This window comes from Molossus molossus, unplaced genomic scaffold (genome assembly GCF_014108415.1).
Source record: "Molossus molossus isolate mMolMol1 unplaced genomic scaffold, mMolMol1.p scaffold_m16_p_1, whole genome shotgun sequence".
Lineage (NCBI taxonomy): Eukaryota > Metazoa > Chordata > Mammalia > Chiroptera > Molossidae > Molossus > Molossus molossus.
The window spans coordinates 106,311,317-106,330,975 of NW_023425344.1; the positions used below are offsets into that span (position 1 = coordinate 106,311,317).

The 19,659-nt window shown below is 39.8% G+C and overlaps 2 protein-coding genes and 1 long non-coding RNA gene across 8 annotated transcripts; 1 reads left to right on the forward strand and 2 right to left on the reverse strand.

Annotated features, from left to right (window-relative positions):
- Positions 1 to 1,325: 1,325 nt before the first annotated feature.
- On the reverse strand, positions 1,326 to 11,109 carry BMI1 (BMI1 proto-oncogene, polycomb ring finger). 5 transcript variants are annotated; one of them, XM_036268944.1, is made up of 11 exons: positions 10,861 to 11,035; positions 5,999 to 6,129; positions 5,583 to 5,679; positions 4,938 to 4,993; positions 4,794 to 4,844; positions 4,518 to 4,626; positions 4,394 to 4,439; positions 3,875 to 3,973; positions 3,446 to 3,526; positions 3,225 to 3,363; positions 3,038 to 3,142 (listed from the first exon to the last, which is right to left on the reverse strand). In XM_036268944.1, exons 2-11 carry the CDS (start codon positions 6,108 to 6,110, stop codon positions 3,135 to 3,137), a joined length of 798 nt encoding a protein of 265 aa, XP_036124837.1. In that variant the 5' UTR covers positions 6,111 to 6,129; positions 10,861 to 11,035; the 3' UTR covers positions 3,038 to 3,134. The 5 variants fall into 5 exon arrangements, with proteins under 5 accessions (XP_036124802.1, XP_036124810.1, XP_036124828.1 ...); XM_036268909.1 differs by having other exon boundaries at positions 1,326 to 3,363; positions 10,861 to 11,109; XM_036268917.1 differs by lacking the exon at positions 10,861 to 11,035 and adding an exon at positions 10,385 to 10,431 and having other exon boundaries at positions 1,501 to 3,363.
- On the forward strand, positions 10,829 to 14,553 carry LOC118634435. The gene is made up of 3 exons (XR_004960353.1): positions 10,829 to 10,942; positions 12,635 to 13,203; positions 14,380 to 14,553. It is a non-coding gene; the product is annotated as an uncharacterized LOC118634435 (long non-coding RNA).
- On the reverse strand, positions 12,434 to 16,357 carry COMMD3 (COMM domain containing 3). Of its 2 annotated transcripts, XM_036268957.1 has the most exons (8): positions 16,193 to 16,357; positions 14,734 to 14,845; positions 14,569 to 14,632; positions 14,442 to 14,476; positions 14,016 to 14,076; positions 13,878 to 13,934; positions 13,724 to 13,783; positions 12,434 to 12,795 (listed from the first exon to the last, which is right to left on the reverse strand). In XM_036268957.1, exons 1-8 carry the CDS (start codon positions 16,329 to 16,331, stop codon positions 12,736 to 12,738), a joined length of 588 nt encoding a protein of 195 aa, XP_036124850.1. In that variant the 5' UTR covers positions 16,332 to 16,357; the 3' UTR covers positions 12,434 to 12,735. The 2 variants fall into 2 exon arrangements, with proteins under 2 accessions (XP_036124850.1, XP_036124859.1); XM_036268966.1 differs by lacking the exon at positions 13,878 to 13,934 and having other exon boundaries at positions 12,684 to 12,795; positions 16,193 to 16,352.
- Positions 16,358 to 19,659: the final 3,302 nt, after the last annotated feature.

Sequence of the window (19,659 nt, forward strand, 5' to 3'; positions counted from 1 at the left end):
GGACAGTGCAAGTAGTATGTCACATGGGTTCCTATTAAATGCCTATTAAGATTTCATAACAAAACTTTATCTTGGTAGGCCTATATGAGTGTACCAAAAGATTTCACGCATGAACTAAAACTCCAAATACTGGGAAAAGACAATAGGAAAGGATAAAGAAAAGCCCCTACCATTATTTTGCCTGTTGCATTATACCGCCAGAGATCCTAACACTGGCACATATAGATATGGAACCTAAGTAAATGTGGTTGGTAGGTTAAGTCAACTCCCCCCCACCATCACCTCAGTGCAATTAACGGCCGGCAATTTTAAAAGCTAAAAGTAATTGTAAAGTGGTATGCATGTAAAGCAAGACAGATCACTATTTACACAACAGCAACCAGCTTCATTCTTTCTGCTTTTAAGCTAAAATCTGTGAAATCAATTTAGGCATTTTCTGTGGAATATTTTGTTAGTACTAACTTTGTGGTACAGAATCCTAGAATACTTTTCAGAAGCAAAAGCCAAACTTAAAGCAGACTTTCATGTACCCTGCTTTTACTGCTAAGAGTTACAAGGTTAGTAGCTTTGCTATAGGTTTATTTTGTAAGGTTTAAATTTTTTTAAGTGGTAGTTTAGCAACAGTTTTAAATCTTAATTGTCAGAACTGTGATGGCTGATTATGGGAGATTTCAAAACATTGTAATCTTCTGTTTTATTAAAAGACAAAGAAGTTTTAGGTGAAATATCCTTTAATGCTTAAGCAATTTCAAATTCAGTAGGGGAAAAAATCCTCTTTCAAATAAAATAAATGTACGTTTTCAAGTATGATACAAGTGTTGAGTCATAAATGCAGTATTCTGATATTTTAGTAAGTAACTTCAAAAATAAATCCATCATTAAAGCCTAAGTTCCATGTTGGTTTTACAACTTGGTTTTGTATAAGTCAAATGATAGTTGCATTTAAAGTTTTAAGCCTTTGAAAAATGTTTTCATTTTTTATACACATGAACATCCGAAGTAAAAATACCACTTGAAACTTCCATTAACCAACTTTTGTCTTAGATAACATCATGAAAAACTTGAGGCCTAGAAAAATAAGTTAAATTCACCAAAATTGGCAAACATGGGTAACTTTTACTTCAAAGATTATAAACTAAATAAACAGATACATCTTTCAACTGGGCTTTCAAGCAATTATACAACAAATTGTGTATTCTTAGCAACATCACTATTTAAGACAGCAATGGATTCCCTTTACCTTTTACCTGTTGCTATCCACAAGAGTTTCCAAAACTTCTGCACATTGTGCTTTTCATGTCAAATTTTTATTACAGTCTTAGCTATTTTCTAAATGAATGTCCTTTTCATTGGATTTTTTTCCCAATTACAAATGAAATTTAATTTTACATCTATAATTAGAAACACTTACAGTGGGACTGTACAAATTTAGGTCAAAATAAAAATATATGTATTTTTTAGTTTCATAAAACTTCATTTACTGTATTTTTAAAGAAAGCAAGAAGTAACAACAATATATGTAAAGTAATGATTTAATGACTATAAGCAAGACAAAGCAATAGAATTGTGCTTCTTTTGCAGACTGGGGACAATGAAATTGTTTAGCTACAATTTTCCCATACAAACATGAAACAATATTCATAGAGAATAAACACCCTCACAAACAACTGATGGGTGATGAACACATACCAAGTTCGACCAAAGCAAAACACAAACTGAAAATTGTTGGGGTTATTCATATTTTAAAGTCAACATGCTCACTCTATTTAAAAGTTAATACCTGTAGAAGTTCGTAATAAATTGCTGCTATTTCCAGGCATTAAAGGGAAGGCATATGCCATTGTTTAAAACTGTAAAAGCAACTCTTAAATTTTAAATTACTGCTATACCACATATTAAAATAATTTTAGATAAAATGTCTTCTTCCAGCAATTTGCTGGGTTATTTTAAAATTTGTCTTAAGATTATTGTGATCAATAAACATTTTTAAAAAACAGTAATTTCATCATAAGCAATGGGAAATTAAGACACTATTTCCAAAATCCTTAGTTAAAAGTTTTTCTTTACTGCAACAATATATTTTAAAAGTAAATATGCATCACTAGAGAAAGTCAGTATTACGATTTGCCAATTGCTTCCAAAGGAACAGACTTTAGAATTAGATATCCACATTAAAAATATTCTATGCCAAAAAGGCTCAAACACAGGGTATCTGCAAAGGTCGAACTGGTTTGAAGAATTTTAACAACCATTTCTGAATGCATGAAACACAATATTTTCTTTATAGTATTTATAAATATATCATACAATACTGTTTCCTGTTATGTCATATACCAATATGGCATTGTACAACAAGCATAATGCCATCTGATTCTTACAAAAGCGAATCATTTAAACAAGTCAGTAAAATAAACGGTAGTACCCGCTTTTAGGTATACAGATTGTAAAACTTAAGTTTACTTTCCTTTGATCGGTTTTGCGTAGCAACAGAGAAGTAAAAATCAAACAGGAATCAAAATGGCTAAATATGCAAGAAATCGTTATTCACAGTGACATGGCTACATAGAATGCATTATTCTATGCATATTCTTTCTGTTTGTTGAATTTCCAGATAAAAAGCACTTGTTTTCTACAGGTTCACAAAACAGCTTCATAACAAGAACAATCAAGGAGAATGTAATGTAGGTGTTAGTTGAGATTAACAAACTATGGCCAAATGTTTATATTCACTGCAGGATATTTTCAAATCCAAACAAGTTACAGAAACCATTTCATAGCTTTCCTAACACACAGAAAAAAAAATCTTGCCTGCCTTCTCATAAACCAATTCTTTATAGGAACAATCTTTCTTTTCAATTAACATCCATATCAATATCACATCTAGTCCATTTTTTATAGCCAAATTTAATGTCACTACAAAAGAAAGCAAACTGGATGATAGTTACATGTATTAGCATCTATAAAGCTGTAATGGCATGAAGATATCTATATAAATCAGAGATTTAAAATTTTTTTTCCTTAAGGTCTCAGGTATCAACCAGATGAAGTTGCTGACGACCCATTTACTGATGATTTTCGAGGTCTATTGGCAAAGGAAGATTGGTGGTTACCGCTGGGGCTGTTGCTGGTTCCATTCATAGTACTGGAAATGTGAGGAAACTGAGGATGAGGAGACTGAACTGGAGTACTAGGGCTAGGCAAACAAGAAGAGGTGGAGGGAATACCTCCTGCTGGGCTGTTGGCCTTGTCACTCCCAGAGTCACTTTCCAGTTCTCCAGCATTTGTCAGTCCATCTCTCTGGTGACTGATCTTCATTCTTTTACAAGTAGGTCGAACTCTGTACTTCAAAGGAAGTGGACCATTCTACAAAGTTAAAAGGAAAAGAAAAATCAGTCTTCTTTAAATACAGTTTACTACAATAATCTGTATTAGATATGGTACTTACCCTTCTCCAGGTATAAATGTAGGCAATATCCATTAGTGTATAGTAATCTTTTAAAGGTTCCTCTTCATACATGACATCAATCTATTGAAAAACGGTATTTCAATTAAGTATCACAAAGTACAAAAGTATATCTAGATTACTTTGGTTGTCTAAATATAACCCAAAAATGCTTTAAAAAACATTTTCTCCAAACATTTGGACAAATCTCTCTTTAAACGTCAAACGAGGAAAAATACTTCTTGAAATTATTAAGGGATTTGTTTTCATAGCATAAACAGAATTTATTTTAAGAGATATTTCCAAGTTAAGTACTAAATCAAATTTAAAATTTTTTTCTATTGCTCTTTTGGGTTCAGAATCCAACAAGAAAAATGCCACTGAATTTTTTAAAAATCTATATAAAATGCATGAACACTATAAAGTACATACCTGGAAAGTATTAGGTATGTCCATTTTACTTCTGAGAAACTTTCTTAGGTGCATCACAGTCATTGCTGCTGGACATCGTAAATATCTTTTATCATTCACCTAAGTACATTTAGAAAAGTAATTTTTTTTATTCTTAACTTTCAGATGAAAAAGGAGTTTTAATTAGATTGCCTGATGTGATAAAAGGTATCTATCTCCAAAAGTGGGATATGACTAAATTCTCAACTACACTTTGAGTTTATTATTTTTATAAATGTTAAATGAACATATTCCTGATATAACAAGGTAACTTGAATTATATCAAAGCATTAAACATTAATTATTCAAAATACTTGGTAACAATAGTAATCATATATAAAATAAACTATATTTATTAACTATCAGATATAAGTCACTCTCAAACATCACACATGACATTTTTCTTCTATTCGACAGCATCATCTGACCCTAGAATATTATAAAAAGCAATATACACTCAAAATTCAGAATCTTTTACACTTTGGAGACATGGAATCTTACCTCCTCCTTAGATTTCTCCTTGTCTCTGTTTACTTTCCGATCCAATCTAAGAAAGAGATGTATTAGTGGGAACAATGTACCTAATAAACATATAAGTATAAAACACATTTCCTAAAGAATTTACCTGTTCTGATCAAAGAATTCAATGGATAAGCTTATTATCTCATCATCAGTTATAATTCTCTTATCTTCATCTGCAACTTCTCCTCTGTCTTCATTAGAGCCATTGGCAGCTATAAAGACATTTTGAAATTCATTTAAAAAAATTAAGTACTCAATTATGTGTGTGTGTGTGTGTATAAAAGAATGAAATTGATACTTTAGATTAAATTCAATTTTAATAAATTAGTAAGTCTCCCTCCAAAGAAAATGTCTTCCCCTCCCAACCCAAAGAGTTTACCATCAGCTGAAGGATGAGCTGCATAAAAATCCCTTCTTCTCTTCATTTCATCTAAAGGGGCAGGAAAAAAGACTTACACATTTGGTATAGCAAGTAAAATTGATAAAATACTTTTAAAAATTAATTTTTAAGCAAGTTACCCACTTTTGAAAAGCCCTGGAACTAATTTGTATACAATATCTTGAAGAGTTTTATCTGACCTGAAAAATAAATTAGAAAAGTAAACTAGCAATATGACAAAAACTAAAAATGTTCATAAGTTATTATAGATTCTTTGTTTTCCTGGTTCTATCATATTTTACTTGATTATGACACTAATTACATTGGTAAGATAACTCATTACGGGAATAAAAGTTCTTCATGTAGCAGCACTATTTTAAATCAGTAGAAAAATACTTTATTTTATATTCATGAATATATACTTCAAATTTCACTAAGAGATGTGTGCCCTTCAAGTAACTAAATTAGCTATGAAAGAGAATGAAGAGGAGAGGATAGAAGCACTTTGAACATATTCACTTTTACCTGTCATAAGGTCAATAAAACAATGAAAAAATGGAGAACTGACTTAATTTTTATAAATCTTAAATTCACTCGAGTAACACTAAACTTTGTTTAAAATTAGTCATTAACATGGCAAAAAATTAAGGGCTACCTTCCAAAAATGCATACATACTAGGTGGGGGATCCCAGGGTAAGTTTTCTTTGAAGAAATAAACTGGGTAACCCTTCACTACAGTATACAATTCCAACATCACTTATAAACAATGTTTTTAAACATATTCCTACCTTATATTCAGCAGCGGTCTGGTTTTGTGAACTTGGACATCACAGATAGGACAATACTTGCTGGTCTCCAGGTAACGCACAATACACGTTTTACAGACTAGAAATAGAAACATATTTTGTAAGTTTAGAAATCTTACACTAAGCATTAAAGTTAGTGTTAGAAACGGAACTAATGATAGCAAAATGGTAAATGCCAAAGATCTTTTCAATAAACTAATATCCTGAGAACACTTATACGTTGCATGCTTATACAATAATATTTTATTAAATATGTATCAAAAGTCACTAAATGCAAAAGAAGAAACAATTCCATCACTTTGTCCAATACTTCCAAGGACTGCAGAATTGTCAGTTTTTCTATTTCAGGATGAAATGTGAAATACATGACACAAAAAGGTCTAAAACTTTGTACTTACAGGAATGTAGACATTCTATTATGGTTGTGGCATCAATGAAGTACCCTCCACAAAGCACACACATCAGGTGGGGATTTAGCTCAGTGATCTTAATTCTGGTCGTTCGATGCATTTCTGCTTGATAAAAGATCCTGCAAGACATAGAAATATTGGCCATAATTCACAGAAAGAGAAACGACATTATCTCCTAGTAACCGTACACTCTGAAATGCTGAGGTGTTCATGAAACTCGTTTAACACTGAACAACTAGACTGTCCCAATGTTTTCTACAGAAGAAATTTACTAATCAGGCTTGAATCAATTACACTGGACCGTTGAAAAAGGTTCCAACTAAAGTTAACTTGTGGTCCCTCAGGTCATTCCAGCAGGATGAAGAAAAGGTCTGGGGTGGGGGCAGGGAGCCGAGAGTATTCGGGTCTCTTTCTTCCATTTGTCTTCCAGCCTAGCAGACCCACGGCTGTTGCCGTCGCCACACAGTCCCCGCAGATATTTACCAACCGCTAGGGCTTGTCCAAGTTTATTGTAAAACTTCCTTATGGATCCTCAGTCGAAAACTCAGGAACATGCCCTGGCTTTCCAAGGGTTCCTGTTGTTTTAGGAGCTTCCAGCAACCAGAACCTGGCACGTTTTTTGCGAAACACAAAGGGAAAACAAATTCTGCTCTATCTGCATCCCTGGCATTTCCGGAGCTGGGTGCTGGGGCCTCAGGAGAAGCACCTCGAGTCGGCCTCGGGCTGGGGCCTGAGCGCGCGGACGCCCGAGGGCCGGGATGCGAGGGGCGGATCCGGCAGCACCGGGGCTCCGGGGCTCCGTCTGCTCCGGATTCGGAACTCGCCTCTGTCGGGGTTTCCATAGCAACTTACACTTACACTTGGCATCCGGCCACAGCTACAACTCCGCAGACCCGGGCCAAGCCGGAGCTTCGGCGGCGGCAGGCGTGCGGGGCGGTCGGTCGGGGCGGCGGCAGCGGTGGCGGCGGGCGCGGGGGAGGGGCCGGCGCGGCGCGGGGGCGGGGCCGGCGCGGGGGCGGGGTGGGGTGCGGGCGCGAGGCGCGGGGGTGGGGCAGCCCCACGAGGCCCGAGGCGCTGGAGAGCAGGATCCCCGCCCTCCACGACCCAGCGCGGTAGCTGGGGGGACCCTGGAGTGGGCAAGTGGTAAAGGAAAATGCAAACCGCACTCCCGGCCATTTCGGACACTCTCGGGGGCCTCTTTCCACTTAGACTCTGTGCGAAGAGCTTCTTTCAGATCTTGACTCTTTCGGTCTCTCCTGTTAGCAATCACTAGATCAAAAATTTCACGAAGGGATCTTTTGAGAATTGCCAACTGTGCACTTAGCCCGAAACCGTCAGGGCTCAAATTGCAGAGATGTTTATTGAACTGAACGTCTTTAAAGCTTTCTCCTTTAATATGAAGTTCTGCTGTAGATTAGATGAGCGATACAAAGTTTTGGAAAGGCTGAAAACTGAAATTTGTTTTACAAGAAGAGGAGAAGGGGGAAAGCCCTGTGTTTTATTTGAGCTATGCTGAAGGGAAGTAAAACTACTTTAATCGGTACAATAGTGACAATATGTAAAGAATCATGTGACCAGCCCATTCCCAACGCTAAATCAACACCTTGTCAACCCAGAGCAACCATAGAAGAGAAAAACAAATGTCATTTTCTCAGCCTAAACTCCATAGAGACCCCCACACGATGAAATGATATTCCCAACAGATTTTGTATGTTATAAAAAGTCACGGTGGGTAACTGTCAGCAACGATACACCAGTGTACAATGAAGGAAGTCAATTACTTCGTGTAGTATTCTTGAAAAATACATTTCTTACTCACACTTCATTTATTTCAGAACCTGAAATAAGACTAAGTTTCTAGACCTGTCTAAAGAACATTCTCAAAGCTGACTTGAATAGAAATCTGGGAGCTTGTAAAACTTCAAGATATATCTGAGGTTTTACTTATTAGGAAATTTTAATGTAGAGTAGGGAAATACCAATCAACATACCTCAATGGCCAAAACTAAAAGCTTTAGAATACTAAAACAGGGTGAAAACAAAACAAAACCTCTTTTATGAACGTGCCTACAGGGGCAGCCAGCGGCTTAAACCATAAAGCTTCAAGTGTGATTCCTCAGTTATCTTTGGGTTACTTGTTTAGAAGAATACTGTCAACATATTGTTGATATAAGTGGGGTTGCAGAGGAGTTGTGGGTGGAGCAGTGTCCTCAAAGAGTAGCAATATTTAAATCCATTGTACTTGGTGATTTAAAACAAGCATTCTTGGTTGCTAAAGAAAACTTTGTGACACCGCAAGACCTTCCCTAGCAAAGTGATACACTTCTATTTGCCCATGAAAGCATACCACAGGAATGCCACCGATCACCGAAGTTTAAGTTTGGGTCTTCAATAAAAGGAGATCCTTTACTTCTCCTGTACTTTACAGAAAACCAACACTAAACACAAATATTAACACAGAACAATCAAACCTCAGTGGAGGGTTATCTACTGATTAGCTTTACACATTTAAGTCACATGTACTTGACCAAAACCCTTTCAAATTCATCTTAAGCCTTAATTCACACAACTCCTCTACCTAAATTCAGAAGAATCTGGCCACAACCCTATTATCATTTATGATGCTAATAAGTATCACTTTGTTACTATATAAAAATCAATCGGTTCTTTGTCTTTTTACACCACTTGAAAGTACTGGCAGCTTAATGAAGACTGAAAACATTTGACATGCTGATAAGGCTTAAGAAACACTTGCACCTTAGAAATGAAAACCTTCTAGGTTCCAACACTGAAACTGCCAGCTAAGCAAGCAAAAATGCACCAAACATACAATGGTAAAAATACTCAATAGTTAAAACTTGGCATTATAGCATACTTAGCTGGGGCTGTCAGTTGGTTGGAGGCCTAACACCAGTAATGTCAAAATGAAGGAAAACAGAAGCAAGTTCATACTATGTTAACAATTGGCTAAACTACTGCAATCTAAGAAATGCAAATGAACTTCAAAACTCCAGTGTGGCTCACAGCCCAACACAATTATGGGTGAAGTAGGGGTTAACTTGGCTCCTAGAGAGAATTTTGCCTATTTGGGCACTTAATGCACATCCAAGAACTTGGTAGAATATTAATGAATTGATTTATCAAGTACAATGAAATGCTTGATTTTCTCACAAAAGTGTTTATGTGTATACACATGTGCACATACAATGACTTTTACATGACTTCAAAAATTGTTACTTGATGTATAACTTGCTAGGTTATTTTAAACACTTGCATTCTGGGGCAGAAATATGGTAATATACTTATATTAAAAATTTATAAATTTGCTCACAAATTCAACCTCCAAGGGATTCTGATTAGTCTACTTAAAATTCACATGTTAACACAGTCTCATAAGTTAGGGTATACTGTCAACAATTTGCATCCTTATGTTTCAAGTGTTTAATATAGCTTACAATGTGTTTCCAGAACTTGGAGGTTAAGGATATAAGCTGAACTACTCATAACATTTCGGGTACCACCAACCTACACTTGGATTTGGAAAAACGTGCCCAGAATTTTGCCTAGTTTAAGGGAAGATGTTAATGCATCCTTCTCTAATACTGAACCGTGACAACTAAACCCATTAAGTCCTTTTATTGCAATTGGAAATGATTAAAGTCTCTCTACTAGTTTACTTCCAATTATTAACTGTAAATCTCTGGGGGAAAAGTTCATGCAATATCGCTGTCAAACTCAAAAGACTGCGTAAATACAGTCAATCACTTTTTTTGTGCATCTCTTCCAAAGTATTTCTTTATATAATCTATGCTGACATTTAGCAAAATCTACGTCATGGTTCTAAGTACATCCATAGTAGAGGTTGTCAGAAAAATTGTAGAGGGAAAGAGCGAGAAGAACAAGAAGCTTGAAAGAAAGGAAACCTGCAAGACTAACGTCCAGTCACCATAATCACTCCAAGAAAAAAAAAAAAAGCTCCAAATTTGAAATGGCCACTTCCCAGTGAGCGTGTCCCAAGTGATGTTTGGATAACTTATTCAAGACTAATAACAAACAACACCTTGAAAACTTTATCATTTTAAACACAAACGCAGGAAACCTTGGAAACAACTGGGAACCGCCATCTTACAAGCCATCCAATTTCACACAAGTGTCCCTCCAACTTAAGTTAATAACATTTTTATTCGGGTTCTCCCCGGTCTAACATCCACCTTGGCGGGACCGCTGCCCTCCACGTAACCCGTCCCTATAAAATGGGGGCGTTCTCTGGTGGTTTAAACCCCTCAAAAGCCCTTTCTTCTGGAGAGGAGGGAAGCCACTTGACCCAAGCAGCTCCCGATTTCAGGAACCCGTCCCCGTTTCATCAAAATCTACCTCTCAACAAAGGGCGCCGTTGCTACGAGAGCCGCAGAGGCTGCAAATAGAAGTGTTCTTCTCGGGGGCCATGTGCGTCGCGAGGGTGAAAAGGGGCGCTGGGGGGAGAAAGGAACTAAAACGTGGGGCCCGCGCGCGGCGCGTCGGGGCTGAGCGGGAGGCGGCTGGAGCGGCGCCGAGCCCGGCTGGCGGCGGCGGCGGCGGCGGCGGCGGCGGCGGCGCGGCGCGGGCTGCGGGTCGGTCCCGGCGCCGCGGGAGTCGGCGGGCGGCGCGGGCGCGTGCTCGCGGGCGCGGGCGGCGCGCGGGGCTGGCGGGCGGCGGCGCGGGGCTCGGTGCCCACGCTGTCAGCGCCCTCCTGGCTGGCGGGGCGAGGCGGAGGGGGGGGGCCGCTCCCAGTCCACCCGCGGCCAGCTCCAGCCCTGCGCGGCCCCCGCCGGCCCCCAGCCCCGGCCCGGGGCGCTTCTCCTCCTACGTACCCGGAAAAAGCAGCCGGCGAGAGGCGATCGAAGCAGGCGGAAAAGACAATGAAAGTTAAAAGTCGTTCAGCAGAAAATGAATGTGAGCCAAGCGGCCATCTTGAAGCGAGCTGCAGACGCCGCTGTCAATGGGCAACGAGCGCAGCCGAGAGGAGCCGCGGCCGCCGTGCTCGGCTCATGCTGCCTCCGGAGCCCGGCCTCCTCCTCCTCCTCCTCCTCCTCCTCCTCCTCCTCCGCTTTGGCCTCCTCCTCCTCCTCCTCCTCCTCCTCCTCCTCTGCCTTGGCGGCCTCCTCCTCCTCCTCCTCGGCCTCCAACGCCTCCTCCTCCTCGGCCTCCTCCTCCTCCTCCACCACCTCCTCCTCCTCCTCCACCTCCTCCTCCTCCTCGGCCGCTGCCTCCTCCCGCTCCGCACTCGGGGGAGGGAGCGCGCGGAGGGGGTGCGATTAGTATTATTCTGCGGGGTTGGGAGGTGTTTCTAATCCGGATCGGGGCTCCCTCGTCAACATCCCCATTGTCTCGCCCCAATCTCTGCCTTTAATACTACAATTATTATTTCATAGTTGCTGTGGGGGAAGGTGGGCGGGTGGGGGGCGCCGTGAGTGTGCGTGCGGAGAGGCGGGGGGGGGGGGGGGGGGGAGGGGAGGAAGGATGAGGAGGGGGGAGGGGAGGGTGGAAAAAAATGCACTGCTGAAGGCAGAGTGGAAACTGACACCGGCTCCAAAATGGCTCAGAGTCCGCCCGCCCCGTCCCCCCGCCCCCCTCCCCGGTCACGTGCTCCCCTCATTCCTTAAGGGCGGCCTGGGAATTAGTGTCGGTGTAGTCGGCCCGTGGCCGCCCCCTCCTCTCGGAGCTCGCAACCCGGCCCTTTTCCCCTTGCTCAGCGCGGCGGCTGCGGCTGCGGCTGGCGAGACATTTCTCCACAACGCCACACGCGCCACCCAGCTCTCGACGCGGGCATCGCTCCCGCCCCGCACGCAGATCAGCCCCCCTTCCCCCACTAATTTCTTTTTTCTAGAACGCCTCTGCGTGCAAAACACAAGCCCACGGGCTCCATCCGAAGTAAGGGCTGGCCACTGTCCCCTCTCGACCCTGCCGCCCCCTCGGGCTGCGCGGCCCAGACTCCGGCGCCGAGGCTCGGAACCTGTGCCGGAGTTGGGCTCGGGAAACAACAGAGCCTGCCCCTGTCTTCCCGCGGTCGCGCCGGCCCCCTTCCTCTCCCGCCAGCAGCCGAGGCGGGGCGCGCACGGGCAGCCGCTTGCTCCTGGCAGGGGCTCCGTGCGGGAGCGGACCGGCCGGGCCTGGAGCCCCGCGGGTGGGGGTCCGGCTGCGGACGAGCCCTCCGCCGCAGGTAACGGGACAGGCCAGCTCCTCTTCGCTGGGCGACCGCTCTCGCTCCCCAAGTCTCCAAGCTGGAGTCTAACAAACCCGGGAGATCGCATCCTTCTCCACTGGGTTTAATTTTAATCCAGGGAAAAGACCACAATCGTTAAGAGTTAACTCTAATCGTTCTGTCTTCAGAGTAATAACTGACATACAAATACATCCAAACACATGCTCAGTTCTTTTGGTGGGAACTTATTTATTCAGAATGTAAATACTGTCTATTTCCTTTTGCAAGACTTGAAAAATGATTAAAATGGATCAATGTACAGTTAATACTAAAGATTCACATACGTAGGCAGAATTTCCCTCTTAAATCTTTCACAAGCATAAAAAAGTGTCAAAATTATTGAGTGGCATAAATCCAAAATGATTTTTTTTTTTCTATTACAGAAAGGTGATATCCAGGTCGCACAAACGATGGTTTGGCCGACAGGACGGCAAGGAGTTCCCGGTCGTCTTCTAGACCCAGACGGATCGCTACCTTGCCCAAGTTAAAATTGGGTTGCTCTTTCCAGGCTTTTCGAAGCATCTTTAAGTTTCCCCACTAAGTCCTAAAAGACGTATACAATACTACATTTTAAAGATAGAACATGGGAAAGAAGTATCCAAGTTCGACAAAGATTCAAGAAAAAAAGTCGGGAGACACTTTATAAACAAGTTTAAAATTCACTAGGATATTAACCTTTGACAGCCTATTAAAAGAAGGTTTTCCTCTAAAACACTTCATCTTCAAATCGGCTACTTGCCCTCAAATTTGAAATAATGATTTATAACCAAATCCTCTTAAAAGGCAAGGTATAACTAAATTAAATTTCTCAAGTTATCTAACAAAGAGTATGCTGTATTCACATTTTCTGAAAGTTTATTGAATGGTTACATTAAAACAACTCTGCAGGAGATGCCTTTTGGAAAATTCAATTTCACCAAAATTTCAAGCAATGATCTTCATCTTTTAAGTGGTAAGAAATAAATTCGTTGTCATGTCCATTAATCAATGCAGTTTTGAATTTCCCCACTCTTACACTGGCAATATAAAGTTTTAGAAATGTATGTATACTTTCCCTTTTATAAAAAGTCATTTAAAACCAGTTTAAAAATCCCATTCTGAAAGTTTATTTCAATTTCTGAAAGCAAAGAATACCTTTTCAAAGCCATGCTCATAATTTTGTTTTGTCCTACTGGATCAAACTTACAATAAATAGAAGGAATCCACACTCAACAATACAGTTCAGAAGTTCATTTTAATTGGAGAGAACAGCAAATATAGATCAACTCTATATTAGTAACATCTTCATTTCAAAAGTGAAGTCTACATTAAAATATTGCTTTTGAAGTCCCCTTCCCATTAAATCCTTAACCAACCTTCATTATCTACTGACAGATGGTTAGATTATTTTTCTTTTGAACTTTCCAAAAGCATAATTCTCAATTAAACATCTATAAAAAAGATAGGCATATTCACAGATCCTAATACTGTACCTGTAATTGTTCCATGTTGCAACTAAAACTAATCTCTGGATGGGATTGGGAATCAGTGTTCTAGAGAAGGAAAAAAAAATGCTGTTTATTTAAATCAAGGAAATTAAAAGTCCATTATACGTTTAATTTTTAGACAGGGCTAATGTATATATACCTCTACATTTAAGGTCACCAAATATGCAGGTCTGTACATCTTATGAAGCTGATTGGTCTAAAACAACATAACACATTTCAGTCTTTAACTCTATATTTTTAAGTTTCCGAAATACCCCTAGAGAACAGTAAACTTTACCTTTATCTGATATTCCAAACGCCAAGAAACATCGGTTATATGAGGGAGAGATCTGCCTATACTGAAAGATACAATGATAATTTTGTATATAATATCTACAGAAAACTTTCAGTATTTTTCTTTACTAAGAATGGTGTCTACCTTCCAGCACCCCCCCCACACACACAAAATTTTAATCCATTCAGAATTTAAAACATTGTTAAATATTTTCAAGTCCTGAATAGTAAAAGAACATTTAAAAAAGTGTCTCAATAAACTTCATCTTTAAAAACATTAGCTTAACTTCAATTGTTTAACTTGCCCTTTGGCCCCCTTTCTTTTGGTCAAAATCCCTGATTTTCTGCCCTGTTTTGTTTCACACCAGCATTCTCCATTCATACCTGCAAGTGAAAAGTGGCTCAACTTGACACCTTATACAGTACCTACCTTCCCAGCAGGGTTTCTAGGGAATCCTTATAATTCTGGAGAGTGGAAAAAGAGAAAAAGAAAACACATCTTTGCAAACAGAATAGGAAAAAAGTCCTGTTAATTTTTAAAAATTGAGGTAAGTAACCTGATATTCAGTGCAAAACAGTTCTATTCGTTCTTTATCAAATTTACAGTCTTCTAGATAAGTGCTAAAGGGGGAAAAAAAGCCAAAGTTTAGTTCCCATTTTTAAAACTAAAATTGGAAAAAGATACTATTTTATAATAAATGGAATTTAAGTAAATCCTATACCTTAGGGTTGATTTATCAGCTCTTTGCTTCCCTGCTTCCAGTATGTAAGTTGCAGCTGCTGCATGACAATGTTTCAAAACCACTGGGTCGATATGTTTCAAGTCTGGGTGGTCTAAAATAAATTGCCAGTGATGCCTGTGATCAGTTTTTTTATAGTCATGTTTCTTAAAGGGATATTTTAATTTGGGTAACACCCCATCCCTCTTAACAAGATAACAAAAAGAATTCCAATGTAAGGACTGGCACTTATAAGTAAATGAGATAAGCAACAAGGTCAATGGCAAAACAATAAAGAGCACGCATCAATAATTCTGCTGTTTCCTGGTCTCAATGACCTTTTATGTTTGCCTTAATATTCTTACTGTTTTTAAAAAACATCATAGTCCCAAAGTAAAAATAACTATACAGTGGTCATTCTCACACGATGGATAAATTCAGAGGAAAATAAGAACATAAATATTTTACATGGTGCAAATTTAAGAATGAATAAACATTCTCTGTAAAGATTGATTAATTATAGGGTAAACAGTTCCATGCACAGTAATACATCAAAGGAGGCAAGGGCACGAGTTCAGAATATTAAAATAATTTTCAAAATATTTTCAGGTTTTGACAGCCATCCTTTTTTTTAGATTACCCAGGTGGTGGTGACTATTTTCGTTTAAAGAACTTCCACTTTCATACTTTTTGTACATGTTTAGTTTATGAAACTACAGAAAAAAACACACAAAAAATTTGAATTGTTGGGATATTTATATTTAAGAAAATTATCTAAAAGCGATCTGTCTTAATAATATATGTCTTCAATCCATACAAACACCGCACTCCACAATCATTGACCACACCACTTAAAAGACACTCGCCTCCTGGTAACTGGTGCGGAACAAAACATAATGCACCCTATCTTAACGTTTTAGGTGTGCAACCTGTGCAAAACATACTGAACTAGAATGTCAGAGTGATCGCAGGAACTTGAGGTATTCTCTAAGTTGGAAACTGTCAACACTATTTGACCTAGAAATTACTTTGGAAACAGACCCTTTAAAACCTTTGCCAGCCTGGCACTGAAAGCTTGAATTGCCAGGGAGTTCTCCTGAGGAAATCAAGTGTCAAACAGCCTTTGCCTCAGACCACGCTGAAAACCTTAGATGTTTAGGCCACAAACAAGACTTAAACACGAGCTTTACAAAGGAACAAAGAGCCTAGGAAGGGGAATCCGGCTAGGAACGTGTAGCGGGCCAGGAACGTGTGCAGGTGCCAACAGGGGCTAGAACAATGCTCAGGGTCCGCTCTGTGTTCCGGCAGAGCCACAACCCCACACTCCGTCCGGAGCGAAGGGCAAAGCCAAAGCCCGAAGACTTCCTCTTCCCGGGGCTTTCCCCCCTCTTGCTCGGTCTCACAGCTCTCCTCCGAGCTCCCCTCCACCCAGGCTGATCCAGCTCAGCGCCTAGCGGCTTACCTAACACAGCCTCGTCCGCCTGGGCGTCCAGCAGGCTCTGGAAAGCCACCCGGAGGAGAAGCGTGAAGGCGCTGGAGTCAAACGAGCCGGGATCGGCCAGCATCTGGAAGCCTTTCTGCACATACTCCGAGAGCTCCATTGTGAGCGCGCTGTGACCTTCGACATGCGCACCACGTGATACGCGCCGCGCGCTCAGCTGATGAGGCCGCGCGTGCACGCGGCTCAGGGCGGCTGGGCGGGCTGCGGGCCTCCCAGACCAGGGCGTCCGCCGCTGGCCGCCTTGCCTTCGCCCCCAGCTGCCCGCTGCCCGCCCCCAGCTGCCCGCTGCCCGCGCCCTGCTGCCTGCTGCCTCTTCCTCTGCGCCAGCCACCGGAGCTGCTGAGCCCGAGCGAGAGGGGCGGCCCCGGGTACTCTGTGGACGCCTGCGGTGCTTTCTCTTCCCCTCTGGTGCTCACCTGGGACTGTCACCAGCGCCTGCGGAGCTCCGCTGCCGCCTTCCCTGAAAGACCCCCTCGGGAGGTGGTGGAAGGTGTCGGGATCCCGCCCCACTTCCTTGAGAACACGCCTTCCCTGCTCTCCGCTCGCTCGCGCGATTGCCTGCGGAAAGCTCCGATTTAAGGCAACTGATGTTTTTTTAAGTTTGGGCGTTTCTTTTATTCAACAGCTTAACCCCCTAGCACGGCCCTTTTGTGAGACTATAGACATCTAATTATGTAATTCTTGTTTACTTTTCCTTTTTCGTTGTCATTTCTGGAGCACGGCAATTGATTCCTTCCTGGGTGGAGTGTGCGTGTGTATACAAATATAATATAGCGCGCGTGTGTATGCAGTGTACTAAAACGATTGAAGAGTTAATAAATTATTCACAAATATACTTGACAGGATTATTAAAATTAGTATATTCCGCTGCAAATAAATACCTTTCTAAAGCAAACATTTTGTGCTACTGTATTCAGTACATCTATGGGTCCATTTTTAATTACTCAGAAAGATTCTTCATATATTTATATCAGAAAGTTATCTTAGTAAAATACAGTTAGGAACAGAAAGAATTTTATTAAAAGTGAATTGCTTTTTTGGATACCCATACCTTTAAAGATTCAAATATTATATAAAGTTTAACTTCCCCTTTATACTTCTACGAAGTTGGAGAACAAGAGTGATTCTTTAAAAACAAACCCATGAGGCAAAGTAGATGACGAATTTTTGATCAAAAGAATTTAAAAGAAAAAGTCAAAATGCAAGTGTTTTGCTAGTGGAGGGAAGGGATAAGGAACAGAAAGGTGTTTTAGTCTTCAGGAGAGATTATTTGAAACAGACTCAACGTAAAAGACTTTTCTGGGCATAATTTAGATGCTTATTTGAAAGGAAATAAAAAGATGTTTCTAATGAATACAGTCAACATTTAACCTTGCACCAATACATAGAGAACACCTAATACTACAATAGGGTGTAAGTGAAATAATTTAGCATCAGTAACAGACTACTCAGTTTTTTGAAGGCTTTGAAAGGCATATGAACTAGCTCTTTATTTTAGTGAGCATAGAGGAACAGTGAAGGATTTAAAAGAGTTTATGAAACAGACACCTATTAATCATGTTCATCTTTTCTTCCCATCTCTCATTGTCATCTAAACTCCTTGTTTCTCATGAGTAGTAAAATATCAGTCCACAAATTTCCAGATATCTGATTTACATAGGGGGATATTTTACAGGTGAAAGTTGTGTAAATGTTAAATAATACTAACAACAGCCAAGCTCATTATATTTATTACACATATTTTTATGACCTTGTGTAACATTGTTAATACTCTAATAAAATTTGAGTTGATAATTGTAATCATTCCATTTGGTGTTTTAAAAAAAGCATTAATACTTGAGCATAGATTTTAATTTTTTTAAGAGGAAAGAAAATACAATGGAATGATTGTGAGTTTGTGGGCATAAAGGTTTGAAAATTCACAAGAATTATTTCCTTAATAGCTGTTATGTTATTCTCTTGTACATACATAATTCCTTTCTTTTATAGGGCATTTGTTTTCTTCCTGAATATATTTATGTTAGGCCCAAGTGATGGATACATTTCCAGCTCACACAAAACTTTTAACCATAATGTTTTATAATGCTAGGAAAGCTGAATTTTTCTATTTTAGATACATTTATTTCAACTTCCTTTGAAGGAGTCACAGGATTCAGTATTTGTTTCAATGCAAATAGAACATGTGTGTCTTTGTCAAATAAACCATTGAAATACATTGAAGTATGATCATTAAAATGGCATGATTAGCCAGCTGTAGCTGCTCTTGGTTACAGCAACAAAATTTTATATTGTTAGAAAAACTATGTATTAACACATTCTAAAGGTGTGAAAAAAAAACTTTAAAATTTGTTCTTTGATTACTGAAAACCACATTGGAGTTTTCACTAGGATTTGAAAAATTCTGTAGGCTTAAAGCTAATAGGCTAAATTTGACCTCAGAGACCCTTTAAAGATAATTATGTAGAGCTGAAAATAAGATAATAGATATTTAAATAACCTCATGTTAATAATACATTTTCCTTCTAAACTGCAAATATTAAGATTGACAATACTGATAAATTTATGTTTTTTTTTAAATCTAGAAATTATTCAAAGAATTAGAATCATTTTAAACAATGTTTCAAGTGGTTTTAAAATACATTGTATCCTTTAAACTGGTTATTTTTATCTATCTATTTATTTATTTATAGAAACCAAATTAATACTGGCTTCTGCACTGCAGTACAATTAAAGTGATCCGGTTGTTTATAGGATCTCTGTGGTCAGCTTTCCCCAGAGGCCTCTCTTGTATTTTTGTTAGTTTTATGAAGTAAAATATTTTCTGGTATTCTTTTAGATTGTGTTAAGTACTTTTGCTTTTTTTGGCAAAGAAAGCTGAAGGAAAGTATTCCTTTTGATTGAAAAGTTCATTGAACATCCATGGGGAGAGGGGGACAGCCAATATTCCTAATGCCCATGAGACATCCAGAAGTTTTAACTGGCATATAAACTATGCGTTCTAGTGGAGTTCTATTTTATTCCTGCCCATGGAGTACCTGCTCATTTTCTAGAGAGAAGTAAGTTAAAAATGCTTAAAAATTACCTATACACAAGAAACTGTCTTCTCCGTGCCCCCCTTATACTGATTCTTTGATGGTTAGTGATCTTAAAGCCTTGAGATAAATATTAATGAAAATAAAATTTAAAGTTAACTTTAAATTTAACTGTTTTAAAGTTATTTTAACCACAAATGAATAGCTGGGGGGAATGCGTAACTGAGTCATACATGACATTAGAGTATAGATCAAAATTATTTCAGTGAGCCCTGGCCAGTTTGGCTCAGCGGTTGGAGCATCGGCCTGCGGTGCAGAGAGACCCAGGTTCGGTTCCCGCTGGGGCCATGTGCCTCGGTTGCAGTTTGTCCCCGGTCCTGGTTGGTCGTGAGGGTG

Bases quoted from the DNA above. Each gene is read 5' to 3' on its own strand.
- BMI1 (XM_036268909.1), bottom strand. From the start codon at position 6,110: ATGCATCGAACGACCAGAATTAAGATCACTGAGCTAAATCCCCACCTG. The intron at 4,627-4,793 runs GTAAACTCTTTG...ATGTCTTTATAG, and splicing joins AGCTCATCCTTCAGCTGATG to CTGCCAATGGCTCTAATGAA. The intron at 3,974-4,393 runs GTAAGATTCCAT...AAATGTACTTAG, and splicing joins AGGAGAAATCTAAGGAGGAG to GTGAATGATAAAAGATATTT.
- COMMD3 (XM_036268957.1), bottom strand. From the start codon at position 16,331: ATGGAGCTCTCGGAGTATGTGCAGAAAGGCTTCCAGATGCTGGCCGAT. The intron at 14,633-14,733 runs GTATAGGATTTA...TTCCCCCTTTAG, and splicing joins GCTGATAAATCAACCCTAAG to CACTTATCTAGAAGACTGTA. The intron at 13,935-14,015 runs GTAAAGTTTACT...ATGTTGTTTTAG, and splicing joins GTTTGGAATATCAGATAAAG to ACCAATCAGCTTCATAAGAT.